Raw genomic sequence first — 17,346 nt, forward strand, 5'->3', positions numbered from 1 at the left:
TTCTCTATCCTCTCGTTTTCTCTCCTCTCTCTCTTTCCTCTCCCCCTATCCCCTCTCTTTCCTCTCCCCCTATTCCCATTCTTTCCTCTCCCCCTATCCCCTCTTTCCTCTCACCCTATCCCCTCTTTCCTCTCACCCTATCCCCTCTTTCCTCTCCTCCCCACCTCTCCTCTCCTCCCCACCTCTCCTCTCCTCCCCACCTCTCCTCTCCTCCCCACCTCTCCTCTTCTCCCCATCTCTCCTCTTCTCTCCTTTTCTCTCCTCTCCTCTCCCTCCTCTTCTCCCCTCTCCTGTCTCTTCCCTCTCCTCTACTCTCCTCTCTTTTCTCCCTTCTCTCTCTCACTCTCCCCTCCCCCCTTCTCTCTCTCTTCCTTTCTTTTCCTTTCTCTTTTCCCTCTCTCTCGTCCCCCCCTCCCTCTCTCTCTCTCCCTCTCTCTCTCTTTCTCTCTCTCTCTCTCTCTCTCTTTCCTTCCTCTCTCTCTCTCTTTCTCTCCCCTTCCTCTCCTCTCTCCTCTTTCTCTCTCTCTTTTTCTCTCCCCTTCCTCTCCTCTCTCTCTCTCCTCTCTCCTCTTTCTCTCCTCTCTCTCCTTTCTCTCCTCTCTCCTTTCCTCTCCTCTCTCCTTTCCTCTCCTCTCTCCTTTCCTCTCTCTCTCTCTCTCCTCTCTCTCCTCTCTCTCCTCTCTCTCTCCTCTCTCTCTCTCTTCCCTCCCTCCTCCCTCTCTGTCTCCTTCTTCTCCTATCTCTCTCCTCCCTCCTCTCTCTTCCTTCCCTCCTCCCTCTCTGTCCCCTTCTTCTCCTATCTCTCTCCTTCCTCTCTTTCCCCTTCCTTTCCTTCCTCTCTTTCCCCTTCCTCTCCTCCCTCTCTTTCCCCTTCCTCTCCTCCCTCTCTTTCCCCTTCCTCTCCTCCCTCTCTTTCCCCTTCCTCTCCTTCCTCTCTTTCCCCTTCCTCTCCTCCCTCTCTTTCCCCTTCCTCTCCTTCCTCTCTTTCCCCTTCCTCTCCTCCCTCTCTCCTCTCTCTTCCTCTCCTCCCTCTCTCCCCTCTCTCCTCTCTCTACATCCTCTCCTCCCTCTCTCCTCTCTCTACATCCTCTCCTCCCTCTCTCCTCTCTCTACATCCTCTCCTCCCTCTCTCCTCTCTCTACATCCTCTCCTCCCTCTCTCCTCTCTTCCTCTCCTCCCTCTCTCCTCTCTCTTCCTCTCCTCCCTCTCTCCTCTCTTCCTCTCCTCCCTCTCTCCTCTCTTCCTCTCCTCCCTCTCTCCTCTCTCTTCCTCTCCTCCCTCTCTCCTCTCTCTTCCTCTCCTCTCTCCCTATCCTCTCTCTCTTCTCTCTCTCTCTCTCTCTCTCTCTCTCTCTCTCTTTATCTATTCCTCTCTTTCTCTCCCGCTTTCTCTCTACTTTTTCTCTCTCGCTCCCCCTCTCTCTCCTCTCTGTCCCCTTCTCTCTCTCTCCTTCCTGTCTCTTCCCTCTCTCTCTCCCCTTCCTCTCCTCTCTTCTCTCCCTCTTACTATCCTCTCTACCTCTCCTTCTCCTCTCTCTCTCTCTCTCTCTCTCTCTCTCTCTCTCTCTCTCTCTCTCTCTTTCTCCCTCTCTCTCCTTCTTTCTCCCTCTCTCTCCTTCTTTCTCCCTCTCCTATTCTTTCAATTGTTCTCAGTCTGCCTCTTTTCTCCCTCCCACTCTCTTCCAGCGTCCCATCACAACAACTCCCCCCTCCCTCCCAAATCGCGCGAGCACGTGGGCCCTTGTCTGTCCTTGCAAGGAGTTCGGCGGACGCATGTCGTGCGTGACAACAACCTTGCGACGCGGGGCCGCTCCGCGCGGGGCCCGGGCCGCCAGCGGTGTTCAGCGCGGTCCACTACCTACCAACCAACCTACCTGCCCCCCCATCTCCCGTAGCGTACCCCGCTTGCGCGCTCGCTCGCTCATACTCTACCGGGCGTTCCCACAGTGCACACCCACCGTGCACGCCCACTCCGGTCGTGTTCACGTGCAGCGACGCCCCCAAAAGCTTTACGAGCTCCTCCCCCCCTCCCTCCCACCACCGCCCTCGATCACGTGCAGTGGAAAGGCGAACGTGGACAGGAAGAGAACCACGTGGAATTTTTTTCTTTTTCTGATTGTTGATGTACTCGAAGTGACAAGTGGAGGTGGAGGTGGTGGTGATTCAGTGTCGTTTTTTTTGTTTTGTTTTGTTTTCGGGAAAATCGGTGTTTCGCGGGCAGTGTGGTGCAATGTTGACAGACGAAACGTGTGCACCATCTTGAGACCAGCTGATGTGTGGCCAGCTGACGCTTTGGCTATTTCTTTCTGGTAAGTGACATCTGCCTCAAACCTGTCTCTTGTTTCCCTTCTCAAGTCTGATCGATCGACCCTGAATCCTCTGCGTTCTGCCTTAGGGGGTTTGTGATTTTATTCCATTGAACGAAAACCATGGGTGACATTCTTTAGTGTGTTTATTCTGGCTAACGTCAGGTCATCGCGTTCGAATAAGGACAGCGCTCGTGTCAGGGTATCCGAATGTGCAGGGCCAAAGTACGGTCCTGTCACATGTCAGATATTCACGTATATCCCCATTCTCCCCAGGGGGCGTGTCCATCCCTCCCCATCCTCTGAGGATGAATAAAATCGCCTGACGACAGCTAGAACAATGTATATAAAGACACCAGAGACGCGTAGTAGATCCAGTGACATGAATTCGTATCGTCCCGTCCAGTGTCAGGATATTTTATTCACGGGAATGGGTGTGGGGGGGAGTTGCCTCGGGTTGAAGAGGGGGGTGAGGGGGAGGGAGGGGGGCGGTCCTCTCCATCCAACGGAAGGACGGTAAGAGAACCGGGGCCTTCTATCTTCAGAAGTTCGTTAGATAAGATAATGATGCCCAACGTCTTCGGTTGACCCGTAAAACCCCTGTTCTCAACCCTGGGGACGCCAAGATATCTGCTAGATTTTTAAATTAATGTTGATATGATAAAATTCAGTGATGTTAACTTTGTCTTTTATATCCGTACAATAGATTAGCGGGGTCGCGGTGATATCATCCGGTTCATGTTGGGGTCGCCTGAAAAAAAAATAATAATAAGTTGGGAAACATTGCCCAAAGAGGACGAGATGGCGTCATGAGACTGAATGAAATCGTCTGGCGACAGACGGGATGACCAAGCAATTCCTGCTGCTTGGTCATCGAATGGATTTTTTTTTCCCTCTTCTTCTTTTCTCACTTATGTATTTAGCTGAAAATATCTAAATCATTTTGACTTGATTTTTTAGATTTTATTTGCTTAGATTTTATTTGTCAGATCTCCCCCCCCCCCCCGAAATGAAAGGGTTGGATCATTACTGCACAATTTTTATAATACCAGTATTGTAGGGACTTTACTGGCATCCATACGGACCAGAGTCACGCAGCTGTCATATAAATTTATGATTGGGGACTGTTCTCCACAAAAAATACATTCTTCTACTGTCCCACCGTTCTGCAAAAAAACAAAAACAAAACAAAAAACAGGCTAATAGCTGGCAGTCAGTCTAAGGAAATACATCGTCCTAATATAAAAATTTCCCCCATTCTCCTTTTACAACGTCTTCCCTTGGATGAATAAAATCGCTTGGCGGCAGCCAGAATACAGGTACAAATTGAAGGAGGACACTCCAATCCCTGGGTTTGAATGATAAATTCCTTTGTGACTTGAACGCCATAAAAAGTCAGACTTACCCAAATTAACAATCATCGAAAGTTCAACAAGGTGTTGTCTATGATCCTCACAGAACCGAATCCTGGATTTAATAAAATCAACTGGCGGCAAGAGAGAATGAGAAATGTGAAGTGTTACCGGACTGAACAAATGAAATTAAGTAAAGGTCGCCATCTTGGGGGCGGGGTGGGGGAGGAGTTATATCAGTGTAAAGAAAACGGGCTGTAAAATACCACCGTTTGGACCAGAGGTCAAATTTATGAAAGATCCTAACCCTTAAGTCTAGACATAAATCTTCAGAATGGAGGAGATTTGACCTAAATCAGCTGTCCATAATGTCGAGGTGGTTATGTCTAGACATAAGCATTTAGGTCACCGGCATAATAGGGATTTAGGTAAAATCTTCGCCATTAGGGTTAGCATCTATTTTATAGATTAGAGTTGGAATCTTTTATAAATTCGGCCCCAGGTGAATAAAGTAGTCTGGGGTCAACCAGTACCCCCCAGAAAGTTGATAACAATAATGATAGTTATATTAATAATAATAATTGATAATAATAATGATGATGATATGGTTTAACGTCAGATACTCCCGCCTGTCGGAAGGCTAGGACGGTGACCCTCACAGAGGACTTTGTAGCGTGGAATTTAATGAACCATGCCCTTGGTTCAACTTCACCGGTGGCAGGACTCGATCTGCCATCCCCTTGACCTTTGCCGCAAGTAACGACGCCCTAGCACGCTCGGCCATTATTAGTGGTAAAAATAATGATACAAATAACAATAATTAAATAGTAATGGTAATAAAGTAATAATAAAATAATGATGAAATAATTAACAAAAATAATTGATAATAATAAATTGATAACTGATTAAGTAAATGAAATCCTGCCGCTGTGGCACGTTTGGCTTGGGTCCCGCCTCATGAGCACGAAGGTTTGTGTTCGATTCCCAACGGCTGCTGTTTAGAGCATTGTTCGCTCCCTAACGGCATGAGACCGGCGGGGCTGCAATTAATCGCCTCCTGGCGTATGCTTACCCCCATTTCCGTTCGCGATAAGTGGCGTCAGGGCTCTGTGGGTCATTGAGTGTATGCATGATGGAGGTTGAGGGCCGACCATAGGGCTTGGACATCATCGTCGTTGTACTTTGGAAAACATTTTTCATTTTATTATTGTCCTTATTGACCATTTATTTATTTGTTCTATTCATTTATTTATTCATTTAATTTTTTATTTATTTTGTTTTTTGAGGTGGGATTGTCTTTATTATTTTATTTGTTTATTTATTTATTTACTTTTTTATTTATTTTATTTTTATTTTTATTTTGTTTTTTATGAGAATTGGGGGGGGGGGCTGACTTCGGTAGAATTTGATTTCTTGGGGGATCCCCCATAATGTCGAAATCGGTTTTTACGTCCCCCTGAAAGGTATACAAGTTTTTGTTTCTGCCGCGGCAGTCCGGGGGCCCAAGTGTGAGCCGCGTGGTGTGGTTGTCCTCTTTCCCCGCCTTGGGGTACTCCGTGTTCTGGTCCTCCAGCTGACGTCAGACGATTTTATTCAGCTCTGACGGGACTCCTTCAGCGCAGAGAGCAATGGAGCGAGATTGCCCGCATGGCAAGAAGCGCTGGTAAATTAGTCCGGTAAAACAATACACGACCAAACATTAGCTGCCTGTTCATGTTTCGAGACCGCTTTCAGCTGGCGGGAGATAGGATCAGATACCCTAATATTATTAATGAGGTTAATTGATTTTATTTATTATTATGATTATTTATTTATCTATTTGTTTATTTATTATCTACTTGTCTTTAGCTGATCGAGGGATTTGAATCCCATCTCAGACGACAGAATAACGAGTTACCTCCAGCTGAATGAATTCACCTGCCGACAGGTTGGATAAAGTACGAATAAAATGTGGCAAAATGGAGACTTAAAGGGGAGGTGGGGGGGCTTCCCTTAGTTGAATAAAATCGCCCGGCGGCTGGTAGAGTATAGGTACGAGTCGCTAACCATAACGGTAAGGTTAATATTTTATTTTATTATTATTGTTATTATTATTATTTATTTTGTTAATTTTCTTTGTTATTTTATTTATTATTCGTTTATTTTATTTTTTAATCTAATTTTATTTTATTTTATTTATTTATTATTTTATTTTATTTTTTATATTTATTTTTTGTACAACGTTGTAAATTACATTACTTCCTGGACCTGGCCCCGGGGCAGTGTCTGGACAGTGTGACGTCATAGGGATGGGGGGGGTGAGTAGAGGGGGAGTGTCTGGCTGGCTCGCTGGCGAGGCGAGGCGAGAAAGGAAGTTGAGCGGGCCGGCCGCCATGCAACATGTTGCACAGATGACCAAAGTGGCCCTGGTATGCGACGTCAGAATACAACCCCCCTCCGCCCCCCCCCCACCCGGTCAGCCTTCCACAGTCCAGTACTTGGCTGTAAAGAATTTTAAGATCGAAACCAGAATATGTTTGTGTGTGTGTATCTCACCACGGTCTTGGATCATGTGTTGGACTTATGATTGACAGTTTTTATCCTTCCGAGTGGGAGCTCAGAGCTCGTAATTATATTCCCCGATCTATGGGTGATGCTTTGACCTCGCTCGCGCGCGCACATACACACACGCGCGCACGCGAACACACATACATGCGCGCGCGCACTTACACACACACACACACACACACACACACACACACACACACACACACACACACACACACACACACACATTCTTGCCCATCAGAGTTAGAGTGCCGGCTCGCAGTGCAGCGATGCTGAAACGTTCAGCCCTGCACGAGACTCGAACTGGGATCACATAATACATTGACACACGTGTTCATATATTTACGTATATTTCTGCCTTATTTCTGATTATCTCGTGAGTTATCTAGAGCTGTTCTAGACTATCTGCTTTCCATACCTGTTTGTGTCAACTTCTGGAGTCCCATAGGGTTCTGTTCAATTGTCAACTCTCCATCGTTTTTCCCACCATCAACTCTGTTCTTCCTATTCATAAATGTCCTCCTTGGCAACGCATCTTCATCTATATACTCTTATGTTGATGATTTTTTCTTCTTCTACGTTCTTCTCCAGATGTTCTTCCCAAGCTGAGATCCATTTTTTCTGCAAGGATCGCTTCTGGTCTCGTGATCTCTAACATTTCAATTTGATCCGATTTGGAGGAAGAGAAAATTCAGCGTCATCAAACGCCAACAAATTCACGGTGGTTTTCTTAAAATATATATATATATATTTCCTTGTATAAATCCATGGAAGGGAAAAAATTATAAGGATTTTTTTGAAATACCACCGTAAAAATCTTACGGTTGTATTCTTAAAAAAATACTTATATAAATCTTTCCCTTCCAAGGATTTATACAAGATTTATGCAAGGAATTTTTTTTTTAACAATACCACCGTTAATTTGTCAAATTATCCATTCAGTAGAACAGTTTTCTTCGAAGACGATTTCCATCGAATACCTTAGTTATTTTTGGTCTCCTTACTCAGTTGGAAAACTCTTATTCCAACTATTGTTTGAAAAGATTGAGTATGGTGTCTACTGACTTGAAAACTTCCGAACAACGATTTGGTTGGTGACCCTATAGAGCAATGGTTCTTAACCTTTTTCAGTGCCCTTAGTACCCCTTGATATCTCAGATACATTTCTCGTACCCCCATCCAATACAAATACAATGCAAACATATGCAAAGGATTAGTGATACAAACCTTGATGATAAATTATTAGATATATTCAATTACTGAACACAGGTAATTTTCTATTTAAATTGAAAATGTCAGTAGGATACAATGAATGCACATTGTGCTTCCTCATGGTAAATATACGGACCATTTCACTGGCTATCATATTCATGTCTCGTACCCCCAGGTTTAAGGTTTCGTACCCCCTTGGGGATACAGGTACCCCAAGTTAAGAACGAGTACTATAGAGAAAACTCGTACTGCCTTGTATGGAGTACGTATCTCATATTTGGGGCGACTTGCCTAATTCAGATTCCCTGAGCAATATAGTTCAAGGCGCCATATCAACGTTTTTTTTTTTTTTTTTTTTTTCTTTTTTTTTTTTTTTCTTTTAACAAGTCTACGCATATCGCTGTGTGCCGCGATAGTATATATTTTATTAATATATTTTTTTGGTGTATTTCATTCAATATATAATTTATTTGTTTTATTGCTATTTTCATGGTCACTGTTGTTCAATACTCGGTAGCTGAGCACCTCCCCTTCCGTCTTTCCTGTGCGCTGACCTTTTGCTGCAGTCAGCCAATGCACGTTGTCTTTCTTACCTTCCACGGAGAGGCTCTGGAACTCACTTCCTCCTCTCTGAGATGAATGTATTGGTCGTCGTAAGACCCCTTCGACCCTCTATGGGTCATTCTTTGCTGAATTGACTCGTTTGGTGGTATGCAAGATGTAAGCATACCACTAACAGGTTGAAGACGCTAAGAGATATTATGTGATCCTTTTGGAGAAAATTGTTTGGTTTCATCAACCAGTCATTGGCTGGCACTTGAGCTGAATGAAATCGTGATGCGTCTGTTTGAGATGGATTGTGAATTGAGATTGTTTAAACCCGTTCAGCGTAAACCCCTTCAATCAGTCTTATGTCGCTGTGCCGAAGGGAGAAGAATTGCCCTGAAGTGGAAAACTTGGGTTAAGCTCTGACAAGACCCTTGTGAAGCTCTTCACATAATTCATTCTGGTTGACGCAATACATTATCGTATCACGTTAATGCTCTGTTACCTGGACAGTTACCCCCTTGCAACGCCAGATGGTTATATTCAGCTGAAGATATGTGGAGTACGTGATGATCGTCACCAAAGAAGGAGGCGGGTAAGGGGTACAGGACGATGGCACTATCCGTACCAGGAATTCTCCCTTCTTTCAAGTAGGAGGTGCCAGAGGGCGCCCCGAAGGCGCCCCCCCCCCATCCCCCCGGGCACTTCGAGAATCTGCGCCATTTCCACCCACGGTTCTTGCTTATGTCATTCCGAACTCGGGTCTTCTATTCCTGGCGATGTTCCTTCGCTCGGCGACTTCGGGCCGGGCAGGTCGGGTCGCATCCTCATTAGGTCCGTCAGGGTCGTGGTTTCGAGGGCTTTTGTTAATCTTTAGATAAGGGCTCTGGGGTACGGGTTCTGGCTTGTGTGGCCTGGGTATCATCTTTGTCGTTCTTTTTGCCACTCTTGGCATCTCTTGTTCTCTATTTCTGTCTCCATTTCGCATTCTCTCTCATTCTCCCTCTTATTCTCAATTTCTGTCTATCATTCTCTCCCTCTCACTCATTCTCTCCCTCTCACTCATTCTCTCCCTCTCACTCATTCTCTCCCTCTCACTCATTCTCTCCCTCTCTCCCATTCCCTCCCTCTCACTCATTCCTTCTCTCACTCATTCCCCCTCACACTCATTCTCCCTCTCACCCATTCTCTCCCACCCTCTCACTCATTCTCTCCCACCCTCTCACCCATTCTCTCCCACCCTCTCACCCATTCTCTCCCACCCTCTCACTCATTCTCTCCCTCTCACTCATTCTCTCCCTCTCACTCATTCTCTCCCTCTCACTCATTCTCTCCCTCTCATTCTTTCCATCCATCCCTCACTCTCCCGCCCTTGCTCGCCCCAGCTCTTCCTCTCTCTCCCACTCTATATCTCTCCCCCACTCTCTCATTCTGCCTCTGTCCTCACCTCTTCCCTCCTCCTCCCTTTCTTACCCCCCTCCCTCTCCCCCCTCCCCTCTCTCTCTCTCTCTCTCTCTCTTTCCCTCTCTTCCTCTCCCTCCTCCCCTCCCCCCTCTGTCTCTTTCTCTTTTGTCTTTCTTTCCCTCTCTTATTCTCTCACTCTCTCATTCTCTTCCTCTCTCTCTCTCTCTCTCTCTCTCTCTCTCTCTCTCTCTCTTCTTCTCTCCCCCTCTCTTCCTCTCTCCCCCTCTCGCTCTCTCCTCTCTCTTCTTCTATATATCTGTCTCTGTCTTGCTATATCTCTCTATCTCTCTGTTTGTGGTATTGGCGACACCATTTTATGATTAGAGACTAATCTCCACTTGAAAACCAATGCAGAGACCACTTTTGGCTTTTGCCATCCCACGGTCGTTATAACCTTCTTCCCGCCTTTACTACCTCTGTGAATTTGTTGCGATATATTGTCCCTAAAGATAAAAGCCCTGTTATCTCTGATGAATTGTTTCCTTTGTTCGCGCACACACACAAATACACACACACACTATATATATATATATATATGTATATATATATATATATATATATATATATATATATACACACACACACACACAGTTTGTGTTTGTGTGTACATATGTGTGATTTTGTTTGCAAGGTTTCCAGGACTGAAATTCATTTGGTTCTGGCCTAAGTTTGTGGCCAGATGGTGGTGTCCATACGGAAGGCCTTTGTTGGCCTTTGTCATAGCCGGTCTTTGTTGTATCGAAAAAAAAGTTATCATTGTATTTCTTTTCAGGGTTTTAATTCATATCTTAATTGGACAGTTCCAAAGCGGCCGGTAGAGGTTTAATGATAAATAATAACAATAATAACAATAATAACAATAATTAGTAGTAGGAAAATTGTGCGTGTGCTTGCGTGCGTGCGTGTCAAATTAAGAACATAAGAATGAAGGAGACTGCAAGAGACCATAAGGTCTACACTAGGCAGTTCCATGTCTGTTACCGCCTGTCAAATTAAGAACATAAGAATGAAGGAGACTGCAAGAGACCATAAGGTCCATTAGGCAGTTCCATGTCTGTTACCACCTGTCATCCCCATCCGTAAAGTATTTGTATGTTTTATTATTAGTGGACGTTTGAGCTCTGGATTTTTTTTCGGATTTTTACTTTCATACTTAACAAGCGAAGCTTGTGTTTGTTTGGTTCTGTTTTTTTTTTCTATTTCAGCCTGTTTGAAATTAGTTGCTTACTAAAACACAAAGTGCATTAATATTGTAGATGTGAAACGAGTGCAAACTAGTTTTTCTCGTGATAATGGATAAATGTTCATCAAATGATCCTTGTTATTTCATGAGTAAATCATATTCGAGAAACGTTTTGTATTTTTTTCAATGTTGAGATTGACATGAATCTCCTAGAATCTGCACATAGAGAAAGAGAGAGCGAGAGAGAGAGGTAAGGGAGAAAGGTGGGAGGGAGGCTGATCACATTTTACTTCTACTGCCTCTCCTTTCTACTACCCTCCTTAAATCTCTCATCTGTGACTCGCCTCTGCGCGATATTGGGTGCAGGGATGGAAGCGTTGGTTAACACTAACAAAAAGTTATTTTGGCCGTGTTAAACGAAAGGACAATTAATGATTGATAATAAGTGCTCAAGAATATTAATATTGTTGTGTGTGTGTGTGTGTGTGTGTGTGTGTGTGTGTGTGTGTGTGTGTGTATATATATATATATATATATAATGTATGTATGCATAATATTGTTGCGGCTTCCCCGCCTCCCTCGAGTTTCCGTATTTACATAAATTTTCGTTTTCTTTGGCCCGCATTCCGGAGCGCTCTTCTGTGCCCCTTTTCGAATTTTCCAAGATTGTTTAACCCTCGTTTCGCAACATCAGTGGATGTCGCTTATGTAACCTGCGACAGCGGCAGCAGCATTACTTGGATTTGGGACGTTTATTTATAAGTTCAACAGCGTAGATCCCGAGAGGGGGAGGGAGAGGGAGAGTCCGACCGCCCGCATGATTGGGACGTTGAGTAATTCCTTTGCATTGGTGACGCGGTCTTTGGATTGTGTGTACATGCATATATGTTTATAATATACATATATATATATATATACATATATATATATATGTATATATATATATATATATATATGAGGGGGACACACGGGTCTTTATCTGAATATCGAGTTTATTCCTGGCCGGTTTCGCTTGAAATAGCTTCTTCAGAGGAGTGTTCCCCTTCCCCCTCTATCTTCCCCATAATTTGTCCCAATATCTCTATATATATGTATATATATATATATATATATATATACACACACACACACACACACACACATACATGTACATACATATATTCTTTATAGTAGTTTGCTTTGTTTATTTTTTTTATTAACTAGTTTTACTTTATTTTATTAAAAAAATGTAATACCTGGATATTTTATCCAGCTGTAGGGACCACTTCCAACAGAATGGACTAATTTGGCTCCCATGTTTGAATAAAATTGTCTGATAGAGAATGAAATTTAAGAAATCATATCACGACTGCTCAAGGATAAGTGTTATTTCTTGGACTTGATATGCAGGTTATTGTTATACATCACTGATACTCAGATAGGATGAAAACCGTTAGCCTTGCGTGAAGTGCATATCCTTTTGATTAGATTACTTTTATCTCGAAATTCTAAGAATTGGTCGTTCGGGATACATCACTCGTGTAACAATTTGTATTAATTTGCTGATATCAGTTTATGATTTTTATATGTTCTTTAAACCTGCATCTGGCCAATTTCCAGTACAAATTGTTTGATTGTGATGGATTTTTTCATTGTATTTGTAGGTGTGAGTTTGTATTCTTACAATACAATACTGTTTGTATTCTTGTAATACAATACTCTACTATATTGTAAACATTATTCAATAGTACATGTACACTGGGAGTATTGACAAGGGTCGCGGTCTTTGTAATGTTACTACAAGACGGATGTCGAAGAGAATCATCTCTGTATTCAAGAGCGTTTGGTTGTTGGCAGACGATTTTATTCAGCTGAGGGAAAATATCTCACTCCAAAGGGTATGTAATGGATAGCTTGGTAACTATGAAGCCAACTTTGGAGGCTTTATGCTGCTCATATTTAGAGAAAAGGTTTTGTTTATTATTAATATTATTATTATTATTATTATTTTCGGGCTTGTGTAATGCCCGATGTGATTTGGTGGAAGGAAAGGGTTGTGTGAATAATTTGGCATGCAAAGCTAACTTTATTTTATACTCGTTATTTATCTATTTTAGTTACGTAGTTGTTTATTTGTTTCTTGTTATTCGTTTGTGTGTACCTTTATATCTATTTATATACCCACGAGATCGAGGTGCAAAGTCGATATCCTTGTATTCTTCTTCTTGGTCTTCTTCCATTGCCCAAGAATTCGAGGACAAGATCTGTTTACATAATTTTGTGACGCACTAGCACCCCCCCCCCCCTCGCTTCCCCATGCTCCCCTTCTGTCCCGAACAGGAATCTTGGGTTTGTTCGGGATTGTTGCCAGGGCTTCGGGAAAAGCACGCAGAGGAAATGGTATTTTGACATAACATGAAGTATCTGTTTGTCATTTTTATTTCTTGTTTATTTTTATATATGTTCGTTGGTTACGAATGGAACAGACTTAGTAACCATGTAGTAAGCGCTGAAACTATCAGTTGTTTTAAGAAACGGTTAAACAACTTTATGGGCGGGGGTGACAGGTGGTAATGGACATGGAACGGCCTAGTGTAGGTCTCATGGTCTCTTGCAGTCTTCTTCATTCTTATGTTCTTAGTTTGTAATTGGTGCCGTGAAGAACGATATGGCGTTTGAGCACGTATAACTTACGACCACGAATTTCATTGTGTTTTGAAGGAGCACAAGTTTGCTGAAGATAATAATGTGGCACCGAAATGAATATACGGATATTCGTGAGTAGGTTGATGGAGATGTGTTTTGAACTTCTCGAAAGGAAGAGTGTAGGTTGTGGTACGCTACATTTGGAATTGGTGGTGAAAGAAACTCGGGCGGGGTTCTTGGCTTTAATTCTTCTAGTGCGGATCTAACTACTACATACACGGCAAGCCCTCAGGGAGGCTCGGAGGGCTGCCAGAAACATTATAGTTACAAGGGTTGTCATATGAGGAATATTTGGAAGTTGGGTCGCCTCGTTTGAGCGGTCGGCCGATAATGTGCAGATGTTGACCCAAGACGCAGCTGCAGCTATTGTTCAAGGTAGAGCTCTTGACCTGAGACGCCGAGAATCTTTTGTTATCAAAGGACGTCGTCAAGAAAGGTCGGTGAGCTTTGTCCTAGAACAATGAAACTCCCTAGGGAGACGCTGGTTTTGTCGTTGAAAGTACCACGCTACACCATATGTGTGCGTGCGCGGGTGTGCATCGAAGTGCTGCATACGCTAGATGCATAGACGATAAGAAGAGTGTTACCCCGGCAATATAATAAAATCGTCAAACGAAATTGTTGATTAATTTCATCGCTACAGATGCCTCTGAAGTGTTGTGTGGCTCACCATCACGGCTTTTGCTGGGGTAAAAGTGGGCAGGCCCACTTTTTCGGGTCTCGACGAATGTGTTCGAGTCTTTGTCCAAGCATGCAGCTGTGGCGCATTGGGCTTCGAACCCGCCTCGCGAGGACAAAGATTTCCGGTTCGATCCAGTAACTGCCACCGACCACGACTATCCATGCATACCAGGTGACGTTTTCAGCCTTTGGGACCCCACACGATCGAATTCGATACGTTAACTGCTGGGAGGTGTGTGACGTCATGTCGTTATCTTGTGTAAGTCAGTGCGCTGATAAAATATCGCAAGATTTAGCAGGAAATCCACCCCATGTTGCATTGTTCTTTGACGGCACGAGGCAGATAAGTGGGACGTAGACGGGATCATAAAAGAAAAGAATATAATGAAGACAGAAATAAGAAATGGAAATGACCAGCGTGAAATAGGTTGTGACTGAGAAGCTGGAATGATCACATAGTGGAATATGAATTTATATAAAAAAAAAACATGAATGACAACGTCTAGTCATGAGATTCCTTGAGCAATCAGTGTAGCCACTGCTATCTCCTGTGTAAGTGCGAGTGTCTAATCAATTCTATAGAACAACAGAAATGTACGGGAGACAGTTTTGGTACTATTTCGTAGACCCTTATCAGTTGGAAACAAGAGTTGTATGCAGATGACGCAAGCCTCTTAATTCTGTAGGGCTCACGGAACCCAATTATACCCCGAATGGAGAGGATTTCACCATATAGTGTACAGCAAAAAAAGTATATTGACCTTCCGACGATGACTGCAGGGGTCATCACACTAGGTTCTTTTTCCTCCGACATCCTACCTCCAGCCTCCATTTGAATAACTAGAATATGACTTCCTTTACAGAAATCTAGATTTCTCTAAGAACATTCCAACAGTGTCTTAACATTCGTATAAGTTTACAATCTTAGTTCAAGTGTCAGCTTTGCCATATATGGCGGAAAGATAATTTGATATTTGGAGATTGGAAAATTGAAATATTGTAGCCGAAGTCGTTTTAAGTCCAACGTACTCTCAACTGTCGACGCTGGTGAAGCCCTTGGGAATTCAGTGTGATAACCCCTTACAACACTTCACCATCACAAAGAAAACGAGATGGATGAACACGGCCAACCAGCCTCAGGTGAGGTGAGGCAACGGAGGACCAGGCATGGAATATATTACAAGTCTTGTCTTAAACTACCCAACATGCGAACAACAGAAACAACCATGGACCGACCATGTCGTTCAGATATCAGTATAATCAAATGTGACGTCCAAGATATCAAGGTCATGTTAAGCTGTCCAACGTACGAAAAGCAGAAACAACCATGGACTGAATATGTCGTTCAGATATCAGCATAGTCAAATGTGACGTCCAAGAGATCAAGTTCATGGTATTCCTGTGAATTTGAGTCGTTTAGAGAGAGAGAGAGAGAGGTGAGGGGTGGGGGGAAGGTCGCCATGCTGTGGATTATCAAAGTCAGGTCGCAAAACAAACTCTTGGGATCGGACGTGTTAAGTGTCATGTGTCTGTCGGCTCACCATTTAGAGATACAAGTGAGGTCTGTATTCTAAGAATCCCAGCTCGACGAGAGACTTGGAAATAGTTGTGAGTGAAATGTCACCAGTGTAACCAAACTGTGTTCTCACTTATGTGGAACAAGTCGCCGGTATAATGTTAAACAGCAGTGGACAAAGAACACTACCCTAAGGAACCCCCGAGCCAATACTGTGCCATTCACTGTGCATACCATCCACACGAACGTGGAGAATATGACGTCTCAGGAATTCAGACAGAATCGATAGAACACTGCCGCTTACTCCAATCCGAGGAAGAATTCTACTGTAGACCATCGTGGTTAACGTTCAAGAATCGGACAAGTCGGGTTGGACAACTCGCGCCTCGTAAACGCGATTTACTGCTGACTGGGTCATGGAAGAGATTGTCGGAAGAGCGTCAGCTGTATCCGATTTTGTAAGAAAAGTGAACGGAATCTGACGCGAAGGCTCAAGAAAGCGACTGGGTCGATAAGACGAGCTGTTCGTAAACCTTAGAAAAATTAGGAGTGATAGAAATTGGACGAAACCTAGAAGCATCTGTTGAAGGGGGGTACCTTTTTGAATGGTTGTGATGTGTGCAACCCTTCAGCACTATTTTGAAAAAAACAACTAGATCGCCTGAGAAGTCTGTAAAGGGCATTTAGCTTCCCGTCCAATACTCTATAAAGTATCCTTGAGAAACGGTGGAAACGCAACTAAATGGCTCAGTCCTTCCAAGGGAATCAAGAACGTTCCAGAGCTCCGTTTCCTTGAAGCTGAAGACTCTACCTATCTATATAACAAATGACATTCCCTTGTGAGGGAGATAACAAGCCTTGGGGGAGGAGGCGGAGGAGGAGGAGGAGGATCTGAAGATTAATTTCGTAAAGTGGGAGTCGACGTCAACCAACCGACTCGAGACTATTGTCAGTCACGATTGATCTTGGAGTCAGAGTGGGACATCAAATGATCGGCCTGCTGCTTGATCTGTCAAAATGTAAGGCCGCCATTGGACAACACGGGAGACCAAGATGATAACAAACCCAAAAACAGCAGCTGTTCCAATTTAGTCAGTATATAGGAATGTCCTTGGTGCGTATTATATAACATACTCGTGTGTGTGTGTATTTATATATATATATGTATAAGTGTGTGTGAGCGTATCTGTATGTACAAGTTAATACAGTAGTAGTCTAATCGATAAAGAAGACTTCCTTAAATTTAAAACTGATAAATATGCGCTGAATGGTCCTATGGCTCCGGCGCTTGACTAAAGGCCAGAAATCTTATAAATCAATAAATCAGTCAATCTAAACTCGTTCAGAGGATATATAACGTACATTGTTATAGGGAAGGACTTAACCCCCTTCTTGGCGTCGAAGAATGTTTATTTCTGATTAACCCAGAAGGGATTTATTCGGCTTAAATGGGGACGTCGCCGTAGAGCAGTTCTCTCTCTCTCTCTCTCTCTCTCTCTCTCTCTCTCTCTCTCTCTCCACCCCCCCCCCCCGGCTGCACCCCGAAATCCTGTCCAGATCGACCATGGCTACCCTTGCCTTCATAAACACTTTTATTTAAATCATAAAATACTTGTGCTTGTAAAAACGCTTGACAGAAACAAGAATCATACGAAAAGATTTTTATTAATGCAAGTAGTGCATTGATATAATAATGATCCATGAGAATTAAAAAAAAATTCAGTGGGATTTCCTAAAATTTTGAAAAGAAATATTGGGAAAATAAAAAAGTCCACAAGTCTTTGGTGACCCATTGGCTTGGCGACCCGAGGGCTAAAAACCACTTCCGTCGCGATTAGGCTTCTTTAGTACAGTG

General features: G+C 43.5%; 1 protein-coding gene across 5 annotated transcripts in view; it reads left to right on the forward strand.

Moving 5' to 3' along the window:
• Positions 1–17,346, forward strand: part of LOC143018935 (protein Aster-B-like) — a 146,636-nt gene that overhangs the window by 52,302 nt on the left and 76,988 nt on the right. The window contains exon 1 of one of the 5 annotated variants that reach the window (XM_076174531.1): positions 16,362–16,510. The exons of the other annotated variants lie outside the window; for them this stretch is intronic. Within the exon in view, the coding sequence (XP_076030646.1) occupies positions 16,509–16,510 (2 nt within the window). The 5' untranslated portion in view covers positions 16,362–16,508. Of the gene's footprint in view, positions 1–16,361; positions 16,511–17,346 lie in introns of those variants that run through there. 5 annotated transcript variants of the gene reach the window in all.

The sequence above is a fragment of the Oratosquilla oratoria genome, chromosome 36, assembly GCF_046742065.1.
Source record: "Oratosquilla oratoria isolate Oo_2021 chromosome 36, ASM4674206v1, whole genome shotgun sequence".
Classification (NCBI taxonomy): domain Eukaryota; kingdom Metazoa; phylum Arthropoda; class Malacostraca; order Stomatopoda; family Squillidae; genus Oratosquilla; species Oratosquilla oratoria.